General features: G+C 39.2%; 1 protein-coding gene across 1 annotated transcript in view; it reads left to right on the top strand.

The window, feature by feature from the left end:
- The first annotated feature begins 5,446 nt into the window (after positions 1-5,446).
- The window catches only part of TEX15 (testis expressed 15, meiosis and synapsis associated), a 40,915-nt gene continuing 24,677 nt past the window's right edge, over positions 5,447-21,684 (top strand). The window contains 2 exon segments of the mRNA XM_067721498.1: positions 5,447-5,592; positions 13,881-14,046. Of these exon segments, the coding sequence (XP_067577599.1) occupies positions 5,454-5,592; positions 13,881-14,046 (305 nt within the window). The 5' untranslated portion in view covers positions 5,447-5,453.

A 21,684-nucleotide genomic window follows, 5' to 3' on the forward strand; every position in this document is an offset into this window, starting at 1 on the left:
CTAGTTTTTATTGTTCCAATTCTTTGATACTTAGTTATTTCATTTATAACAGGGGTTGGCAAACTTCTTCTGTAAAGGGCTAGATGGTAAATATTTCAGTCTTTGTGCACCGTAGGGTCTCTGTCATATTTACTCAGCTATGCTATTCTAATAGGAAAGCAGCCATAGACAGATAGGTAAATGAATGAGTGTGGCTATAGTCTAGTAAAACTTACTACAGACACTTAAATTTGAATTTCATATAATTTTTCAAGTGACATGAAATATTATTCCTTTTTTTTTTTTAAAGTCATTTAGCTGTGGGCCCTACAAAAACTAGTAATGGGCTGGATTTGACCCATAGGCTATAGTTTGCCAACCCCTGATCTATGAAGTGAAAAGTTGGACTAAAATATATTTCATTTTGACATCATATTGTCTTAATTGGGGGATTCTTTTTTTTTTTTAATTTTGCCTTTTTTTTTAACATCTTTATTGGAGTATAATTGCTTTACAATTTTGTGTTAGTTTCTCCTGTATAACAAAGTGAATCAGCTATATTCATATGTATATCCCCATATCCCCTTCCTCTTGCGTCTCCCTCACACCCACCCTATCCAACCCCTCTAGGTCGTCAACAAAGTACTGAGCTGATCTCCCTGTGCTGTGCAGCTGCTTCCCACTAGCTATTTTATATTTGGTAGAGTATATATGTCAGTGTTACTCTCTCATTTCATCCCAGCTTACCCTTCCCCCTCCCTGTGTCCTCAAGTCCATTCTCTACGTCTGTGTCTTTATTCCTGTCCTGCCCCTAGGTTCATAAGAACCTTTTTTTTTTTTTAGATTCCATATATATATGTTTGCATACAGTATTTGTTTTTCTCTTTCTGACTTAAGTTCACTCTGTATGACAGACTGTAGCTCCATCCACCTCACTACAAATAACTCAATTTCATTTCTTTTTATGGCTGAGTAATATTCCATTGTATATATGTGCCACATCTTCTTTATCCATTCATCTGTCGATGGACACTTAGGTTGCTTCCATGTCCTGACTATTGTAAATAGTGCTACAATGAACATTTTGGTACATGACTCTTTTTGAATTATGGTTTTCTCAGGGTATATGCCCAGTAGTGGGATTGCTGGGTCATATGGTAGTTCTGTTTTTATTAACTGGGGGATTCTTGACTTAATCTCATTACATGTGTATGTAGTTTATCATATGTATGATATGATTTAACCTTTTTTTTGTTTTTTGCGGTACGCGGGCCTCTCACTGTTGTGGCCTCTCCCGTTGCGGAGCACAGGCTCCGGATGCGCAGGCTCAGCGGCCATGGCTCACGGGCCTAGCCGCTCCGCGGCATGTGGGATCTTCCCAGACCGGGGCACGAACCCATGTCCCCTGCATCAGCAGGCAGACTCTCAACCACTGCGCCACCAGGGAAGCCCTGATTTAACCTTTTATCAGAAGTAATTCTTACTCTTAACCATTTAGAACTCTGCTGAAGAACTTAGAATTTATGTGTTTGTGACTCAGGTTTCAAGAACATTATTTATTCGTCATTTATTTATTCATCAGGAACTCTTTCCTGAGATTACTGGAAGAGGGATGATCTTTGCCATATCTGCATATCACCGTTAGAATAGTGTCTTTAATATTTTATAATAGACTTATTTTTAACTTAAGTATATTTTGGGATGGAAAATAAGTAGAAAATCTGTATTATTTGGAACAAATCAAAGGTAATTGTAAAAATAAAACAGAACAGTGTCATTTGCCAGAAATTCCTGAAACTGAGTCATTGTTTTTGTTAAAAAGAGATTAGCAAACTTTTAGAGATGTTAAAGGTAAGTTAACAACAAACTGATTAATGTGGAAGTTTGAACGGGAACTGAAAAAGAAACTTTCTCATGCTTCATGTAGCTACAGTCATCTTGAGTTGCGTTATACTAGGAAACCTTTTCATAACTGATAGCAGTTGAGTCTTATTAAAGAAACTCTAGGGCTCTCTAAGTTGTTCAATTGAAACACCACCTTCTGTAAAGTTTGCGTTTTTTTGTTTGTTTATTTTTTTGCGGTACGCGGGCGTCTCACTGTTGTGGCCTCTCCCGTTGCGGAGCACAGGCTCTGGACACGCAGGCTCAGCAGCCATGGCTCACATGCCTAGCCGCTCCACGGCATGTGGGATCTTCCCAGACTGGGGCACGAACCCGTGTCCCCTGCATCGGCAGGCGGACTCTCAACCACTGCGCCACCAGGGAAGCCCAAGATTTTTTGATAGTAAGCGGGTAAAAGATTTTGCAGGTTTATTTAGTAATCTCTAATCCATAACCAGTGGTCTCAAGCATTCAGGTCCTTAATTTTTAATGATAGTTTTAGGAAACTCAGTACAAATATTCTTTTAAGATAAACTTTAAGAGGTTTAAGTCTTTAGACTGGCTATTTGACATAAAAGGGATTTATTCCTTTGCTGCTAACTTGCCTCTGAAGAATGTATTAGCATTCATAATGCAAGCAGAGTAATGCACTGCAAAGGAAGTTAGTGACATGTTGATTAACTGAGGTTAATTGGTTAATTGCAGATCGAGAATTAGAACCAATATCACTTGACTTCTAACCTAGTTATCTTTACAATACTGCTTCTGGACAAACTCTGTAAGTTGGGTCCACATTATAGGCTTCAGGATATCACTAACAGTTCATAGTGTGCAGTTGTTTTTTACCAGCTTCTGCAATCATGTGAGGTATGGATACTGTTAGTCTCAGAGAAGTTAGATATTTTGCCTAACAGCATAGTTAATTAATAGTAGAACCAAAATTTGAATCATTATGATCTTTTACCTAAAATTCATTCTTCATCTGTTATTTGGGTCTAAGCTTTCTCTTACAAGCTTAGACTCATTCTGTCACTCCCAGAAATTCCCAAGCCCTTTTCCTTTCCCCTTTAGTTTTTTAGTTCCTTTATACCTTTTACTTCTTGTCTTCTGCCCTTATGAGTACCTCCAGGACACTGTTAAAAGGAAGCAGAGATAGTGGTATCCTTGTTTTATTCTAAATTTAAAAGGTAGTGCATCAGACATTTACCAGTTTGCTATAAATTTTTTGCAGATACCTGTCATCAAATTATGAATGTTTCCTTTACTAAGACTATTTTTTAAATTATAAGTGAATTTAGAATTTGATTAGGTGCTTTCTCTTCATCTGTTGTGATAGTCACTTGATTTTTTCTCCTTTAATAGGTTTATGTAGTAAATGAAGTATACCCATTTCCTGTTATTAAATCTCTCTTGCATTTCTGGGATGTACTTGGCTTAGTTATGACATAGTAATATCGTTTTCATTTTTAGAATCAATTTGTAACTACTAATTTAACTTCCTTTTAGTAGTAATAGGATGATGCATTATTTTAATTTCTTCTTGAATCAACTTTAATAAATTTTTTCCTGGAATTTATTATTTTGTGTAATCTTTAAATGTATTGATTTATAGTTCATAATATACGTGCTCTTAGGACCTATATGAATAGATGTTTTAGTTGTTGGGGAAGCTTTCTGTTTTTGGTTTCTTTGTTTGATCTTTAGTTCATTCATCCGTTTTAGTACCTGTTAAGGACCTACTAAGTTCAGTGTCCTGCGCATTAACTATTCTTGAAGCTTAGTATTGATTTTTCTCTTTACTGTCACCTAGAATAATTCAGGACCCCATAGCACAGCCATAGAATGAACTCCCTGGATTCAAACTTTGTGATTTCATTTTTATACATAGAAAAATAAATAATATATATAAATACATAGGTAATGGTTATAGGACTATTGTATATATTTTGCAATATATAACATATATTTTTGCACATATATATAAAAATAAATAACATAAATAAGTGGTTCTGGGACTGTGATCTATAAGCATGAAGAAATATATAAATTTGTTACCACTTTAATGTGGCTGATTTGTTTGGACTGAAGTAAAAGGGGTATTATTCCTACCTGAAAGATTATACTTGAAAACTTGCTGGGTACAACTTACTTAATGAAGGACGTTGAATACATTGTTCCCTGAATATTCATCTTTCATCAGACGGTTTTTAACATAGCTACTTTGTGGCTAAGTATTGCACTGAGGAACAAAATGAGTCAATTTCAGAAGTCTTTATTAGTAAATTCTACTAGAGAAACATTTTTTAAGGAACCATATAGCTGAAATATCACCCATCTTACTGTAGTTAAAGAAAATACTGATTGTCACAGCATGAGACTCTTCAAGTATAAAGTATATTTAACTGATGGCTGTATACCTTTGCGTGCAATAGGTATAGAACATGATGAATTGAAGAGTTTTTTGTAATAAAAATTATTCTAAGTAAATTTTTCTCCCTTTTCCACCTTATTAAACTTCCACATGAACATGGCAGTCTTGACAAATATCTCTGGAGCTAGTATATGTTAAGGGTATTCTTGTTGGTAGGCTACACCACTAGTGTCTGTCCATATGACTGGATGAGAGAAAGGCTGATTTTCTTCTCTTTCTAGAGGTCTTGGTTGGTTCCCTGTTCTGATCCATGTTTGATTGCAAGATCACCTTTCATAAAGGGTGAAGGAGTGGGGATTGTGGGGAATAATCCTTTGTGAACCTTCGCTAGAATCTTTTCCTTTGTGACCCTTATGTAGAATTTTGGCACCTCTTAATTTGGATTGTGATCTAATGCTTGAACTAAGCAGTTGATAGGTATCAGGAGGCCCAGGAAACATATTATGAAATGGTATGAAAAATATATCTTTGCATATATTTCTCTGTGTGTGGGCACCATAGCTTTCCTTTGATATTCAGTATGAGTTCTACTGGAAAGGTTAATCAATGTGTGTGTATGTTTGGGGAAAAGGGTTGAAAGGAGGAGGAAGTAAAAGGAATATGTTACTAGTAGTATAACAATATATGATGTCTTAAACCATTGGTAGTAATACTGTGGAGCAATAGCCAGTGAGTGATAGTGACTGTTTTAGGCTATCAGTTGTAGGGATAGCCATGCAATAGTTGGTTTAAAACTTTCATAAGTTTCTCCCAAAGCCAAAGATTCTAATTTAGAGAATATCATTCAATTCACAGAAGTGTATAGGAAAAACACTTTAAAAAATAGATACTTGGCAAGAGCTTAACCAAATGTTAACAGAAATTGTTGTTTGGATGTTATTAAGCTTTTCGGAAACACACAGGCTTTAAATTGCAAGGAAAATGTATATTAGAAACTACAAAATAAATATTTTTATATTGTATAAAACCCAAAATTGTTAATTCATTTTCTCTTTTGGGTAACCTGCCAAATTGAGATTGAAATCTGTTGTGAGTGTGACCAAAAATATATCTTTATTCAATTTCATGTAATAACTTTTAAATAGTTTTACTGCCATTGCCTCTTATGTATTTATTGACCTTTTGTTTAATAACTTTGGGTTGATTTTAGGCCACCAGCAAAATGGAAATGAAAAAGACTGCTAAATACAAGATGCCATGGAAAATGAACTCAACTACTGAACCTTTATTTGTTACTGGTATAGATGTCAATCCCTTGAAAAAATTCACCATTCCCAAGATCAGGAGGACAGCTGAGAAAGGTAATATTTCTATGGAAGATGGGATTATTTCATAACTGTTACTACATTTCTCTGATTCTTAGTTTATGCTCGTCGTCTTTTTTTTGTGTGTGTGTGTGTTACGCGGGCCTCTCACTGTTGTGGCCTCTCCCGTTGCGGAGCACAGGCTCCGGACGCACAGGCTCAGCGGCCATGGCTCACGGGCCCAGCCGCTCCGCGGCATGTGGGAGCTTCCCAGACTGGGACACGAACCCGCATCCCCTGCATTGGCAGGCGGACTCTCAACCACTGCGCCACCAGGGAAGCCCTCGTCTTCTATTTTGACTCTACATAAAATTAGGTTGACTCTACATAAAATTAGGTTAAGTCAGGCTTTTAATTCCTTAAATACACATGTACTTTTGGTTCCACACAAAATAAAATAGACACATGTCTCCTATCCCTCCCACTAAGTATACCTAAAAACACTGGACGTCATACATAAAACAAACATAAGAAGACTTTGAATGGTGGAGAGAAGAAGTTGGATCAGTATGGGACCCTGGGAGTTACGGAGTGATGTAGCATTAAGTTCTCTGGATTTTCTGTTTGTTTCCTCCACATCTCAGATTGGGTGACCACAACCCAGGAATGCCAACTTTTACAGACACAAAAAGCCCTAAGAAAAGTCTGTTCTGTCTTGCCAGGGACTGGGAATGGGGTATCCCAGAATGACAGAAACCTGTTTGACAGTGAACATGCTATTCCTGCAAAACACTAGGGGGAATAAAAAGAAATAGGCCCTACACCTTTGTCAGCAGAGGCTAAGTGGAGGGCCTAGACTTCCACCTCTGCCTCTCCCCTTCCACCTGTGCCTCTCCCCTTCTTGGAACTTCATACGTTCCTTTCTCTGCTATCCCGTGCCCCTTCAGTGTCAGTGGGTGATGAGTTGCCCCTTTTCAGTGGGAGTAGAGTCTGAAGGCCAAGTGGGGAGCCTAGACTCTGTCACACACACCAGTAACAAAGCATCTGTCCCCCTCCCACAGTGTCAGTGGAGGCTGAGTCAGGAGCATGGACTTGCACCCCTTTCTCATGGTAACAAGACAGCCGCCCCCCCCCCCGCAACAAGGGTGTCCGTGGAGACCTTGTAGAGAGCCAGGATGTCCTGGTGGTAAAGAGTCAGAGTCTTCCCCACCCCCAGCCTTTCCCTACTGGCACAGTCCCTTGCTGGCTTAGTTTTAGTAGAGGCTTGTTAAACCACAAGATTGAATATGATCTAGAGTCTCTTAACAATACCCCAAATGACCAAGATATTTAAAAAAATCACTCATCATACCAACAACCAGTAAAATCCCAACTCAAATGAGAAAAGGTGAATCAACAGATGCCAACATCACGATAAAACAGATGTTGGAATTATCTGACAAGGCTTTTAAAACAGCCGTCGTAATGATGTTTCAACAGGCAATTACAAACACTCTTGAAACAAATGAAAAAATGGAAAATCTCAACAAAGAAATGGAAAATGTAATAAAGAATTAAGTAGAAGTTTTGGAACTGAAAAAATACAATAATTAAAATAAAAAACTGATTGGATGGGTTCCAAAGAAGAATCAAGAAGACTTTGGAAAGAAGCAGTGGATTTGAAGATATAATAACAGAAATTACCCAGCCTAAACAACAGAGAACACATCAAATTAACCGAGCCTCAGGAACCTGTGGAATAATAATAGAAGACCTAATGTCTTTGTTCTCAGAGCCCCAGAAGTAGAAGAGAGCATAGAGCTGAAAGAGTATTTGAATAAATACTGGCTGAAAATTCCCCAAACTTGGCAAAAGACATAGACCTGTACAATCAAAAGGTTGAATAAACCCTAAACATGATAAACCCAGAGAAGTCTATGACAAGGCACATCATAATCAAACTTCTGAAAACTAAGAACAGAAAAAATCTTGAAAGCAACTAAATGTTACTTATAGGGGAAAAAATTGAATGACAGGAGATTGCTCATTAGAAACCATGGAGCCCAGAGGAAGTGGCACAACATTTTTTAAGTGCAGAAAGAAAAGAACTGTCCCCAGAAAAAATATTCTTCAGGAATAGAACTGAAGTAGACATTCTCAGATGAAGTAAAACTAAGAATTTTTTATTGGTAGATCTTAGTTTAGAATGGCTAAACAAAGTTCTCAAAATAGAAAATGACAAAAGAAAAGCTGGGAACATTTGTAATGACGGAAGAACGAAGGAGAGTAAAAATATAGGGAAATACAATAGACAGTCCTCCTCTTGAGTTTTTTAATTATGTTTGACAGTTGGAACAAAAAGTATGACATTCTTCAATGTGATTCTTGGTATATGTAGAGAAGGTATTTAAGGCAATTATAAAGTGAGATGTTACCATTGAAGGGAACTGGGTGAATAGGATATAGGATCTCTCTCTGATATACATCACAACTTCATATGAATCTGCAGTTATCTCAGAATTAAAAGTTTTTTATAAAAACACGATAAATAAATCAAAATGCTGTTTTAAAAATGTTCAAGTAACCCACAGGAACTGTTGGAAAAGAAATCTCCAGGCCCAGATGGTTTCTCTGGAGAATTCTACTCAACATTAAAGAAAAGAGCTAATACAAATTCTTTACAATTTCTTCCACAAAATAGCAGAGGAGAGAATAATTTTATCAGGACAATATTACCCTGGTACCAAAGCTAAATAAATGTAATACAAAAAAAAAAGAAAACTACGGACCGATATCCATCATGAGCCTTGACACAGAAATCCTATACAAAATATAAGGAAATTGTATTTAGCAAGGTATAAAATCAATTATATACTATAACTAAGAGAGTTTTATTCAAGGGATGCAAGGCTGGTTTGGTATTTGAAAGTCAGTCTGTATTCACAGGATAAATAATAGTAATCACATGATCATATCAATTTTTGCAGAAAAAGCATTTGACAAAAAAATCACTCATGATAAAGACTCAGCCAACTAGGAATAGAGAACTTCCTCAGCTTGATAAAAAGTATGTAAAAAATACCCATAGCTAACATCATGCTTAATGATGAACAACTGAATGTTTTCTCTGTAGGGAAAGAAGGCAAGAATGTTCTCTTTTACCACTCTTACTATCAACATAGTACTGGAAATTCTAACCAGCACAAAAAGTCAGGGAAATGAAATAAAAAGCATAGAGCATAGAAATTAGAAAGGAAGAAATAAGACTGTTCCTATTTGAAGATTACACAATGGTCTACATAGAAAATCCCAAGGGACCTACAAAAAAGAAAAAGAAGAAAACCCTGGAGCTAACAAGTTAAGCAGGGTCACTGAATAGAAAATCAAAATACAAAAATAAATTGAATTTCTATATACTAGCAAAGAACCCATGAAAATCAAAATGATAATACCATTTCTAATAGCTCAAAACATGAAATACTTATGTATAAAACTAATAAAATATATACAGGATTTTTATGCTTTAAACCACAAAGTGCTGATGAAAGAGATCAAAGAAATTCTAAGTTATTGGAGAGGTATACTGTGCTTATTTTATTTATTTATTTATTTTGCGGTACGCAGGCCTCTCACTGTTGTGGCCTCTCCCGTTGCAGAGCACAGGCTCCGGACGCACAGGCTCAGCGGCCATGGCTCACGGGCCCAACCGCTCCGCGGTATGCGGGATCTTCCTGGACGGGGGCACGAACCCATGTCCCCTGCATCGGCAGGCGGACTCTCAACCACTGCACCACCAGGGAAGCCCTACTGTGCTTATTGATTAGAAGACTCAACATAATGAAGATGTCAGTCCTCCACAAATTTATCTGTAGATTTATTGCAGTTTCTATCAAAATCCCAGCAAGACCTTTTGTAAATAAATAAGCTTGTTCTCAAATTTACATGAGAAGGGACTTCCCTGGTGGCCCAGTGGTTAGGAATCCTCCTGCCAATGCAGGGACACAGGTTCGAGCCCTGGTCTGGGAAGATTCCCACATGCTGTGGAGCAGCTAAGCCCCTGTGCCACAACTACTGAGCCTGCGCTCTAGAACCCGTGAGCCACAACTACTGAACCCACGAGCCACAGTTACAGAAGCCTGTGCGCCTAGAGCCCATGCTCTGCAACAAGAGAAGCCACTGCAATGAGAAGCCCGTGCACCACAAGGAAGAGTAGCCCCCTCTCACTGCAACTAGAGAAAGCCCACATGCAGCAACGAAAACCCAACGCAACCAAAAATAAATAAATAAATTTTAAAAATTTACATGAGAAGACAAAGAAACTAGAATAGCGAAAACAGTTTTGAAATAGAAGCGTTTAGAATTACTGTAGCCAATACTGAGGCTTACTGTGTAACTACAATAATCAAGACACTGTGGCATTGACAAAGATAGACACAAAGATAGACACTTAAATCAGTGGGACAGAATGGAGATTCCAGAAATAGACCTATAGAAATATGCTCAATTGGTTTCCTTTCAGTTGATTTTTAACAAGGGTATATTGAGTGGAGGAAAGGTAGTCTTTTCATCAGATGTCATGGAGCAATTGAAAGCTATCCATAGGCAAAAAAAAAAAAAAAAAGAATTTCACCCTAACTTCACACAAAAATTAATTCAAAATGAATCCCGGGAAACTGTAAGACTTTTAGAAGAAAACATCTCCAGGATCTAGGGTTAGATGAAGAGTCCTTAGCATGATGCCAGAAGCACAATCCAAAAAAAAAATGTGGTAAACTGGACTCCATCAAAATTTAAAACTTTTGTTCTGTGAAAGACTCTGTTAGGAAGGTGAAAAGACAAGCTACGAGTGGGGGGAAGCATTTACATATCATCAGTCTAACCAAGGACTCTCATCTAGAACATATAAAGCACCTTCAAAACTCAATAGTAAGGGAAAAGAGAGCGTTACATCCAAGCAGAAAACAGGCAAAGACACGAACAGCCATTTCACTAAAGAGGTGTGGATGGCAGATAAGCACACAAAGAGATGCTCATCATAGCCATTGAGGAAGTGCTAATCAGAACCACAGCGAGGTGTCACTTCATGCTTGTTAAAACGGCTAAAATAAGAATAGTAATGCCAAAAGCTAGGGAGAATATGGGGAAGCCAAATCAGTCATGCAACCGATGGTCAGGTAAGATAGCTCAGCCCCGTTTTGAAAAACAGTTTGATGGTTTCTTAAAAGACTAAACATGCAACTACCATATGACCCAGCAATTGCACTTTGGGACATTTATCCCAGAGAAATGAAAACTTAAGTCCAAACAAAAATGTTTATAGCACCGTTATTTGTAATAGCCAGAAATTGGTAATCACCCTGATTTCCAGTGAGTGAGTGGTTAAAGTATGATGCATCCATACCATGGGATACTCATCAGCAGTTTTAAAAAATGAGTTACTGGAACAACAACAGCTTGGTTGGATCTCAGAGGGAATATGCTGAATGAAAAAAGCCAGTCTCCACAGGTTGAAGTACAAAATTCCATTTACAAAACATTCTTGAAATGATAAAGGGTACAGAGATGGAGAACAGATTGGTAGTTTCCAGGATTGAGAGGAAGAGAAGAGGTATGGGGTACCAGTATGACTGTATGTAAAGGAGTAGCATGAGAGGTGGAAAAGTTGTGTATCTTGATTATAGTGGTTGTTACATGAATCTACACATGTGATAAAATTGCATGGAACTACCCACACACACATAACTGCACATAAAACGGTACAATGTTAATGAGGACTGTGGATTATACCAGTGTCATTTTTCTGGTTTTGATATTTTATTATAATTACATGAAATGTTTCCACTGGGGAGTTTGGGTTAGGGGTATACAGGGCCTCTATAAGAATGTTGTGTGATCTATATTCACTTCAAAATAAGAAGTTAAACACAGGCATACATGCACAAAATCATATCTCATATCTTATGAAATGATCAAACTTTGTAACAAATTGTTACAAATATTAAAGCGAAAATTAGTTTTACTTGGATTAATTTTATTTTAATTTAATAATAGAATTTAAGATGGGAAGGGGATGAAGAATGAGGTTTTTTTGATAAACAGAGGATTGTAATATTTTGTATTAGTTTTGCCATTGTAACTTATTCTGTTGATTGTTAAATACAAAGGACTATTGTTTATGTTAATTAGATTCATATACATGGAAATTGGTTTAAATTATATATATCGTTGTTCCTCATTATTCACAGATTCCATATTTGCAAATTCTCCTACTTGCGAAAATTTGCTTGTAACCCCCAGCATCAGTACTCAGCAGCAGTGCTTTCACAGTCATTTGCAGACACGTGCGAGTGGTGAAAAATTTGAGTCACTTGATGCACATGTTCCTAGATGAGGCCAGATGAGACGGAGCTCTGCATCTTGTTCCAGCTCTCCTTATAAATAAGTGTCCGTTTAGTCACCTACTTAGTGCTGTGTTGTTTGCATTTTTGTCGGTGATGTCTACGTTTAAAATGGTCTCCACCATATCATGCTGAAATGCTGTCTAGTGTTCCTAAGCTCAAGGAGTCTATGATGTGCCTTACAGAGAAAATATGTGTCACAAAAACTACACTGTAAGGTAAGTTATAGTGCTGTTGACCAACAGTATGGAACCTTCAGGAAAAGGAAGAGGAAATTTGCCAGTTTGTACATCAAGCCTCTCCAGAAAGTGTTAAAGGAACATTTGTGGTTCCTTTCCTGTGGAAAGGATGGAATCTACATTTATAGATTCATGAGATGACCACCAATAAAAAGCTTGTGACGGGCTTCCCTGGTGGCGCAGTGGTTGAGAATCTGCCTGCCAATGCAGGGGACACGGGTTCGAGCCCTGGTCGGGGAAGATCCCACAGTCCGCGGAGCACCTAGGCCCGTGAGCCACAACTACTGAGCCTGCACGTCTGGAGCCTGTGCTCCGCAACAAGAGAGGCCGCAACAGTGAGAGGCCCGCACACCGCGATGAAGATTGGCCCCCGCTCGCCGCAACTAGAGAAAGCCCTCGCACAGAAACGAAGACCCAACACACAAATAAATAAATAAATAAATAGCTTGTGGGCAGCATTGTTGTGAGGCAAAAAGCCAAAGAGACTTACAGTCATGGTCCCCAGGGGCAGGAAAATGTTAGGTCCCTCTTGGCTAGTGCTGGCTGACTCACACATTTCAAAAGGTGATAAGGGATGCAGGTAGGCAGGTTCTGCAGAACAGGAGGCTGGGGGAGAATTTTAAAGACACCTGCTAAGTGTTATACAGGAAAAGGTTATGTGGCAAGTTTCCATCCCTGATGAGACTGGCTTGTTTTACCGGGATGTTGGCAAACAAACTTACTGCAGATGGCATTCCAGTTGTCAAAAATGTGACCAGAGGCTGACAGGAACCTAACCCTGTATTTCTCCTAAGATTAATAGTTCAGTATTCACTAATTCACTCTTGGCAGCAACTTTAATAGGCTATACCTTCGCCAAATAACAAGAATCAACTGTATTCCCCAGTTTCCTCCGAGTCCTCTTCCTTGAGGGTTTTATTCTTTTATGCATCTACTTAATATAGCAATGCTTAAAACACTGCTTATTGTCTTCTCAAAGAGTGCCTCTTAGTCATGCCACCACGTCAGCCAAGAGTTTACAGCGATGTTCTGGTATTTTTGCAAGTCAAAATAACCAGTTTACTAGTATATAGGTTGCCTTATTCGGGGGAAATTCAAGAAATATTCATGCACTAACAGTAGCTACCAGGTTTGTGTAGCACTGTATGTTATAGAGTCTGTACATCTTAAGTTGAAAACAAGTCACCTGAATTCTAGTACTATCTAGTATATCTGCGTCAACTTTTAAGAACTCCCTATAGGTAGTGGAGAAAAACAAGTTTCATATTTTCATTTATACGAGGTATAGGAAGTCTGTATTACTGTTATAGAATCTTAAATATAAATGCCTCCAGATGGTTAAAGAAAATTCCAAATATTTTTTTATTTTGTGTCTTATATTGATACACAGTTGTGATTGTGCAGATGTACAATTATGTCATTTTATTATTTATTTATTTGGCTGTGTTGGGTCTTCGTTGCTGTGCGCGGGCTTTCTCTAGTTGCGGCGAGTGGGCTTCTCATTGCGGTGGCTTCTCTTTGTTGCGAAGCACAGGCTCTAGGCACGCAGGCTGCAGTAGTTGTGGTGCACCGGCTCAGTAGCTCCGTGGCATGTGGGATCTTCCAGGACCAGGGCTCGAACCGGTGTTGCCTGCATTGGCAGGCAGATTCTTAACCACTGCACCACCAGGAAGTCCCAACGATGTCATTTTAAACACAAATAACCACTTGCCCTTTTCTTTATTTTTAGTTTACTTGTCACCTTGTTGCACCAATACTAGAGAGTATAATTTCATACACGATACTCTTAATCAGTGCCGGCTTGATGTAAGCTGTGATCTACAGTCTTCATGGCAGTTTGGAGATACAAAACTGATTCACAATGAAGAGCTGGAAAAAAATTTTACTTCTAAGAGGTAAGTTACTGTGACCTAAGGAAGTTTAAGATTTTGTTTGTTTTTACTGTGAGGTTTTATACGAATCTGTTATTTCTGCCATTTGAGATTTGATAAGTATTACTAAGAAAATAAGTACAGAGGTGTTTTATTCCTTATTTTGTTGCCATCTCATAGCCTTCTGTAATAGTAAAAAGCTAAGTGTGAGATTTGGTTAGTAAGTCCTGCACATTAATGTAGCCAGACTTCAGACACTCCCTTCTTTTTTAATCTTTGTAAGTTTTTCAGAAGCATACATCAGCACATTTATTAAGGAGCCATTTTGTAGATCCTTGTGCCTCCTGCATAATATAAAATAGCACTTAAAATATTTAGAATGGAATTTTTTTTCTTGACTCAGTCCTTCAGAGACTGAGTTGATGTTTTAATTTGGCAGAGTTGTATCTGGCTATTTCCAACTACTCCACTAGAGCCACAATTTCTGACACTTTTAAAAAGTACCCCTTCTGGTTTTTGGGAAGGCACATTCCATTATGTTAATTAATTAATTAATTAATTTATGAATTATTTTTGGCTGCATTGGGTCTTCGTTGCTGCGCGCAGGCTTTCTCTAGTTGCGGCGAGCAGGGGCTACTCTTCGTTATGGTGCATGGGCTCCTCATTGTGGTGGCTTCTCTTGTTGTGGAGCACAGGCTCTAGGCACGTGAGCTTCAGTAGTTGTGGCACGCAGGCTCAGTAGTATGGCTCACGGGCTCTAGAGTGCAGGCTCAGTAGTTGTGGCTCGCGGGCTCTAGAGCGCAGGCTCAGTAGTTGTGGCACACGGGCTTAGTTGCTCCGTGGCATGTGGGATCTTCCTGGAGCAGGGCTCGAACCCATGTCCCCTGCATTGGGAGGCAGATACTTAACCACTGCGCCACCAGGGAAGCCCCATTATGTTATCTTAGTAAGAAAAAATAAGAGCACATGCAGAGTTCTCATTGTAAACATTTTGTATTTAATACGTTTAGATCTTGTGTGAACACAGTTTTAGCATTTTCATTTTCTGAACTTGCCTCCTTCACCATTTTGCATTTTTAACTTAGAACATAACTATAGTTTGATGGACCCACACTTAGAACTCATTTTGGAATGTTTTTGGTCTCTTTTTTTTGTTTTAGAATCAATTCCTCTTGACTAAGACATGCTACCCCACTTGTTGTCTGTTGGGGAGAATTGGTGAGAATGACAGAAATAGTTGATGGCATATTTTTTCATCTAAAAATCACAGTTTTGAGCAAAAGTAGAATGGACTGGCTATACACTGCCCCTTCCAGATCGAAATAGTAGTTTGATCAAAAATGAATTCCTGCATTGTTCCTTGATTTTGGTTATATTAGGCATTTTTAAGTTGTGTCCTTTTTCATAATGCCCCCTGACACTTCATTTTCAACCATTTATTTCTCCCTGTTAACATTACAGAAAAATTAGAACAACTACCCAACAATACAAGACTTGATAGAACATTCTGAATGACTAATGTGTATAGGATTTATTGGTTTCTTAGGTATTTGCCCAATTAGACAAACTCATTTATCTCCCATAGTACTTTATACTCATTTTACACGACTTACCACACTATGTTGGTTTTATCTGATTCCCTTACTACATTATGAGTTTTATCTTATTTGTTTTTTGTGTCCATAGTATGGAACCGAGTCTGGCAACACAGTGAGCACTTAACTGTTAAATTAAGTTACATTTTTATTTCATTGTTTTAAATCAATGAAGGTGGAAAGTACCCTTAAGTAGCCTTAGGCACAGGTAAAAAAAAAATAAAAGGAAAGATCAGAATTGGTTAGCAGAAGAGAAAAATAGGATGGAGAGATGAAAAGAGAAAGTATTAATAACATTGACTGCCTCTAGCTTTTCTTTTTATTGTTCCCCTTAGAGGAATTTATAAATCTGTGATCTCAGCAAAAGCAAGTAGCTCCAGAAAGATACCAATCTCCACTTCTTTGTCGTTGTTGTTGTGTTGGCCGTGCTGCACAGCTTGCGGGATCTCATTTCCCCAACCAGGGACTGAACCCAGGCCACACAGTGAGAGCCCAGAATCCTAACCACTAGGCCACCAGGGAACTCCCCAGTCTCCACTTTTTATCCACATTGCATCTACCACTTCTTAAGTGTGAAATCAGCAAAAACACGTTAATCATCTAAACATCTGTGTATTAAGTCATTCATTGAGCATTTGAGTGCCTACTGTGTCAGATGTTGTATTTGATACCCTCAGGGAAAAATGAATGTTTTCTCCTCAGCCTTAAAGAGTTTACATTCCAGTGGAGAAGACATACAGCTAAATATAAAATAACGTTATAGTAAGAGGTAGGTGCATAGATGAGGGATTGAGTATTCTTCGTAAGAGTCTTGAGAGATGTTCTGAAGAGTTAAGAACTTGAGCTGGTCTTAATGGGTAAAAGAGAACTGAATTCACTTCTTCTTAAGTATATTGTGCTATTTGTATCAGTTTGACCCTTTTTTGTTTTAAGATAACCTACCTTTAAACATTTCAAATTTATGTGAAAGGGTATCATTTTAAAAATTGTCAGTACCTATCTTGACACTGTGGTTAAATTTGTACTTGGCATCTCAGTTTACATTCTACCCCAGATGAGTGGACTGAGCCGTCCATGCTTAATTTCATCTACTTTTATCAATGATTCGTTTGGGGAGAGGGTGCAGAACTAAATCATTTTGGGCCAGTGACACACTGAGGACAGATTGGCTTGTGGGCGGGGGGGGGGGGGGGCGTCTCTGGAAAAGAGAAGCCAATCTGCTGTGAACAAGGAAGCATGTTGCTCAACCTGTTGATGGCAGCACTCTTGGAATAATGACGACACCAGTTGGATGACCCTCGAGGTGATGACAGCAAAACAGAGAGATGGAAAAAACCTGAATCCTTGAAAACATCTGGAGCTGTGGAATAGGTCAACTGATAAAGGCTGCCTGATTTCTGAATTTCTTGTTGTAAGAAGTTAACTCGGGACTTCCCTGGTGGCGCAGTGGTCAAGAATCTGCCTGCCAATGCAGGGGACATGGGTTCAAGCCCTGGTCTGGGAAGATCCCACATGCCGCGGAGCAACTAAGCCCGTGCGCCGCAGCTACTGAGCCTGCGTGCCACAGCTGCTGAAGCCCATGAGCCTAGAGCCCGTGCTCCACAAGAGGAGGCACCGCAATGAGAAGCCCGCACACTGCAATGAAGAGTAGCCCCCGCTCTCCGCAACTAGAGAAAGCTCGCACGCAGCGACGAAGACCCAACGCAGCCAAAAATAAGTAAATAAATAAATGTATAAAAAAAAGAAGTTAACTCAATTTTAAGCCAGTTTGAATGGTTTTCCATACTTGAAGTCCATAGCATTTAAACTGGTATTGAACTTGGTACTGGTGTTGAACTTGGTACTTCCACTTGCTAGTGGAAGATTCTAAGATATGGATTTAACTTGGAAAGAGGGCAATAAGGATGTCTCACTGTTCCTAAATGGGAAGTTGATGATATGTGGGGGCACAGACCATATATTTTATGAGGCTGTGGTTTGGGGGGAACTTGTACAAAAAAAATTCAGGATATTGAAGTGCCCTGCCCATTTCCTGCTTAGATCCAAGAGGCCTCTAAAATTCAGATTTGGTTAAAAAAAAAAAATCCTTTGTACTTATGGCCTAGTTTTACAGATCAGCTTTGCAAGATTAGCTTGAAGTAAAGCATTCATCTTTTCCAAAGTTAGTGTGAGTATGGGTTTGAAAGAAAGGAGATTTAACAAGAGATAAGTATGAGGCAAATCTGAAGTAAGTATGAGGCACAAATCTGTTGCCTTCAACCTTTCCAAGATACGTCCTTTTAAGCATTTTCTACCTGGTAAATGGAACTACTCAACTTAATGCAATAAAGATATATTTTAAACGCAGTCTGGAGAAAGAAATGGATAGTTTCAAATTGTAATGCAGTGGGTAATGACCATTCTAAATTCAGGGCCTTGGGAAATGGGAGGGTCTCAGAGGCTTGTTGCCAGGAGACTGAAATTCCTAATGACAACCATTGTCTAAATGAGATCATGCTATGGTTCCTAGCCTTTGGAATTTTGAGGGCCAAGAATCCTAGCTATTTCTTTCTAGAAGGATATACTTTGTGCCAAAGGCCAGTTAACACTGACCATTGTGTCATTCTTCACTTCTCTAAATTTAATTGTGGTTACCCTACGTTTTCTTCACCAGTTTATTTTTCGTGTAGGTAACTTAACCTTGTAACCATATGCTGCCTAAATGGATGTTGACTATATGAGTCTACCTCCAGAGCCACTTTAAGGGAAGGCATATTACTCACATCATTGATCTGAAGTTAGATGCAGTAACTCGATGAGACTGGATTGTTCCCGTTTTGTGAGGTGGATTGACCTGCTCAGTGTGAGCATGAGCATTTTTGAAAGTGTAAGTGTTGGAAGAAGGGTGTGACTAAAGGAGAACCAAACGAGTAGACTGCAGCCTCCCTAATAGTTCTAGATTGTCTCATGTAATTAGTCTAAACTATTCTTTGTCCCATTCCCCTTGCCTTTGTTGGTTTACTGATGTACAAGCATAGTCAATATGGTTCAGTATAACACGGTATGAGGCTTTCTTAGAAATCCTGGGAAGGTGAAGTCAGTGTCTCTATTGGTGTCTGTGGGCAAGGGAGCAGGTAGGCCTAGTTGCTGCTGGCAGCTCTCTTATGACCACAAGAGGAGCCAGGCAGAGATAAAGATAAAGCTATGGACATCAGTGTGGAGAGTCAAGGAAAAGAAACTTGAGTTCCTAATATTGTTGAGGGACTAAATAAGTTCAGATTCTTCCTGTGGTAGCCAGCATAATGCTCCCCCAAAGATGCCCACACTCTGATCCCCACAACCTTTAACCTAACAAAAAGGACTTTGCAAATGTGATTGAGGTCACAGACCTTGAGTTTGGGTGATTATTTTGGGTAATCTGGGTGTGCGCAATTTAATGATGTGAGCTCTTAATCATAAAAACTTAAGAGGAAGACAGAAGAGTGAGAGAATGAAGGAAGAAAGAAAAGTATGAGAGGGATTCAGCTTGCCTTTGCTGGCTTTAAAGATGCAGGAAAGGTGTTATGAACGCAGGTATTGTCTGGAATTTGGGGATCGCTTTTGGCTAACAGCCAGCAAGGAAGTGGGATCTCAGTCCTCCAACTGCAGGTGATTGAATTCTGCCAACAAGGAAAGAGATCCTCCCCTAGAGCCTAAGAAAGAAACGCAGTCTAGATGACACCTTGATTTTAGCCCCATGAGACCCATGTCAGACTTACGACCTACATAACTGTATGTAGCAAATCCTGTATCTCCAGTTTTGGGGGGCCATTTACTGGAGTTTTACTGTATTTCTTTGGTGGAGTCACGTTTCCCTGATTCTTCATGGTCCTTTAGCCTTGCATAGGTGTCTGCACATTTAAAGAAGAGACTTTATGGACTGATTTTGCTAAGAAAAGACTTTCACCTGGGGTGGGGACATGCCGGAGAGTGCTGTGACCCTGGGTTAGTGCTGCAGGTGCCAAGTGGAGGGGCATGTGGTGGCTACATGTCTTGGGGATTGTGGTGTAACTCAGTAGATCAGGCCGTTGGGATCCACAACATCGACAATTTGTGTGGTCTTTGGCAAGCACTGCCAGGGGTCTGCAGAGGTTACAATGGCTGTTGGGGTTCTCAGCAGCACCTCCAGGTCCATAAACTAGGGAGAGGACCAGAGTAAGCAGCAGTAGTGGCCCAAGCTGGTTTGTATGCACACACTCGGCTGTGCGGGCCAGTTGCAGGTGCCTGAGTTGTGACAGGGCTGGTTATAAACACACATGTATAGTTGCTTTACAATGTTGTGTTAGTTTCTCCTGTACAGCAAAGTGAATCAGCTATATATGTACATATATCCCCTCTTTTTGGGATTTCCTTCCCATCTAGGTCACCACAGAGCATTGAGTAGAGTTCCCTGTGCTATACAGTAGGTCCTCATTAGTTATCTATTTTATGCATAGTGTCAATAGTGTATATATGTCAATCCCAATCTCCCAATTCATCCCACCCCTCCTTCCCCCTTGGTATCCATATGTTTGTTTGCTACATCTGTGTCTCTATTTCTGCTTTGTAAATAAAGTCGTCTATACCAATATTTTCAGATTCCACATATATGCATTATCATATATTCCACAAATGTACGATACTTGTTTTTCTCTTTCTGACTCCCTTCACTCTGTATGACAATCTCTAGGTCCATCCACGTCTCTACAAATGACCCAGTTTCGTTCCTTTTTACAGCTGAGTGATATTCCATGTGTATCTGTACCACATCTTCTTTATGCATTCCTCTATTGATGGACATTTAGGTTGTTTCCGATAAAAAGTTTTTAAAAAAGAAAGAAAAAATTTAAAAAAAGAAGACATAAACTGTATATCAACAACCCCATAAAAATTGAAGCTAGGCCCGCTTTCTTAGTGTAGCAGAAAAAGCCTTGTACTAGAAGCCAGAGACCAAATTTCTACTCCTGGTTCTGCCACTACATAGTTATGTGATCCTGGATGAGCTATTTTGACATCTTGGCCATTGTTTTTCTCATCAGTGATACTTATTTAACCTTTGGGGTCAGGGACCCCTCTGAGAATTTGATGAAGCTATAGCCCCTCTTCCCAGGGAAGTGCACATCAACACAGAGCTTTGCACAGAATTTTAAGGTTTTTGGGCTCCCCACAATAGCCAACCTGGGACTTTTCCTGTGTAAGTGAACCCCAGGTCAGGAACTCATGGACAGGAGGATCATTACAGCCTCTTCCAGCTCTAGTGGACTCAGCTTTGTGAATCTGCGAGCAGAAGACGATGCTGAGGAATTTACTTGAGAAAAAAGAGGAATAAGGAAGAAGAGGAGCAAAAGGAAAGGAAAAGAGAAGTTCTGTTTCCTAGTAACTCAAAAAATATCTAAGAATCCACTTGTTAGATGAACACTTACATGAATTAAATGCAATATAATTAAATTTCATGTTAGAAAGGAAAATGTAACATGTTAACTCATTTTAAAGTTATACTCTCTTGGGAACAATAAGATAACTTACAGTGAATAAAATAAAGAAAGGAAAATGGAAGCAAAAAGCATTTACTGTAACTAAACGATTATCTCAAAATGTGATTAAATACTTAGAATTCTAGGATTAAAAAGAAATCAAATAAACACACATGTAGCAGTGGGGGCCAGGGCAGATATCAAGGCAAGTGCCAATGGCAGGTGCACTGACAGCTTTGGTGTGGTCCTGGCTGTTGGTGTGCATTACTATGACTGCTGGATCTTGCCATGGACATGTAGCTGTGGAGGCCTGATGGGGGCCAGGGGTATCCATCACTGTGGAAGGGCTAGCTGCAGGTGAGCCTAGTGGTGCAGGCCAGTGACAGAAGACAGGGCTGGATGTGGGCCTACATGCTGCTGTAGGGCCTTGGTTATCAGCAGGGTCTTGCCATGGTGCACACATGGGAATTTAGGTTGGTGACACAGCTCTACCACTATTCATTGTGCTTTGCTAACTTATATAACTTCTCATCAATATGAGTTTTATCTAAGTCTTTTACATTTACAGTTGTCCCTTGGTACCCATGGGAGATTGG

The sequence above is a fragment of the Pseudorca crassidens genome, chromosome 21, assembly GCF_039906515.1.
Source record: "Pseudorca crassidens isolate mPseCra1 chromosome 21, mPseCra1.hap1, whole genome shotgun sequence".
Lineage (NCBI taxonomy): Eukaryota > Metazoa > Chordata > Mammalia > Artiodactyla > Delphinidae > Pseudorca > Pseudorca crassidens.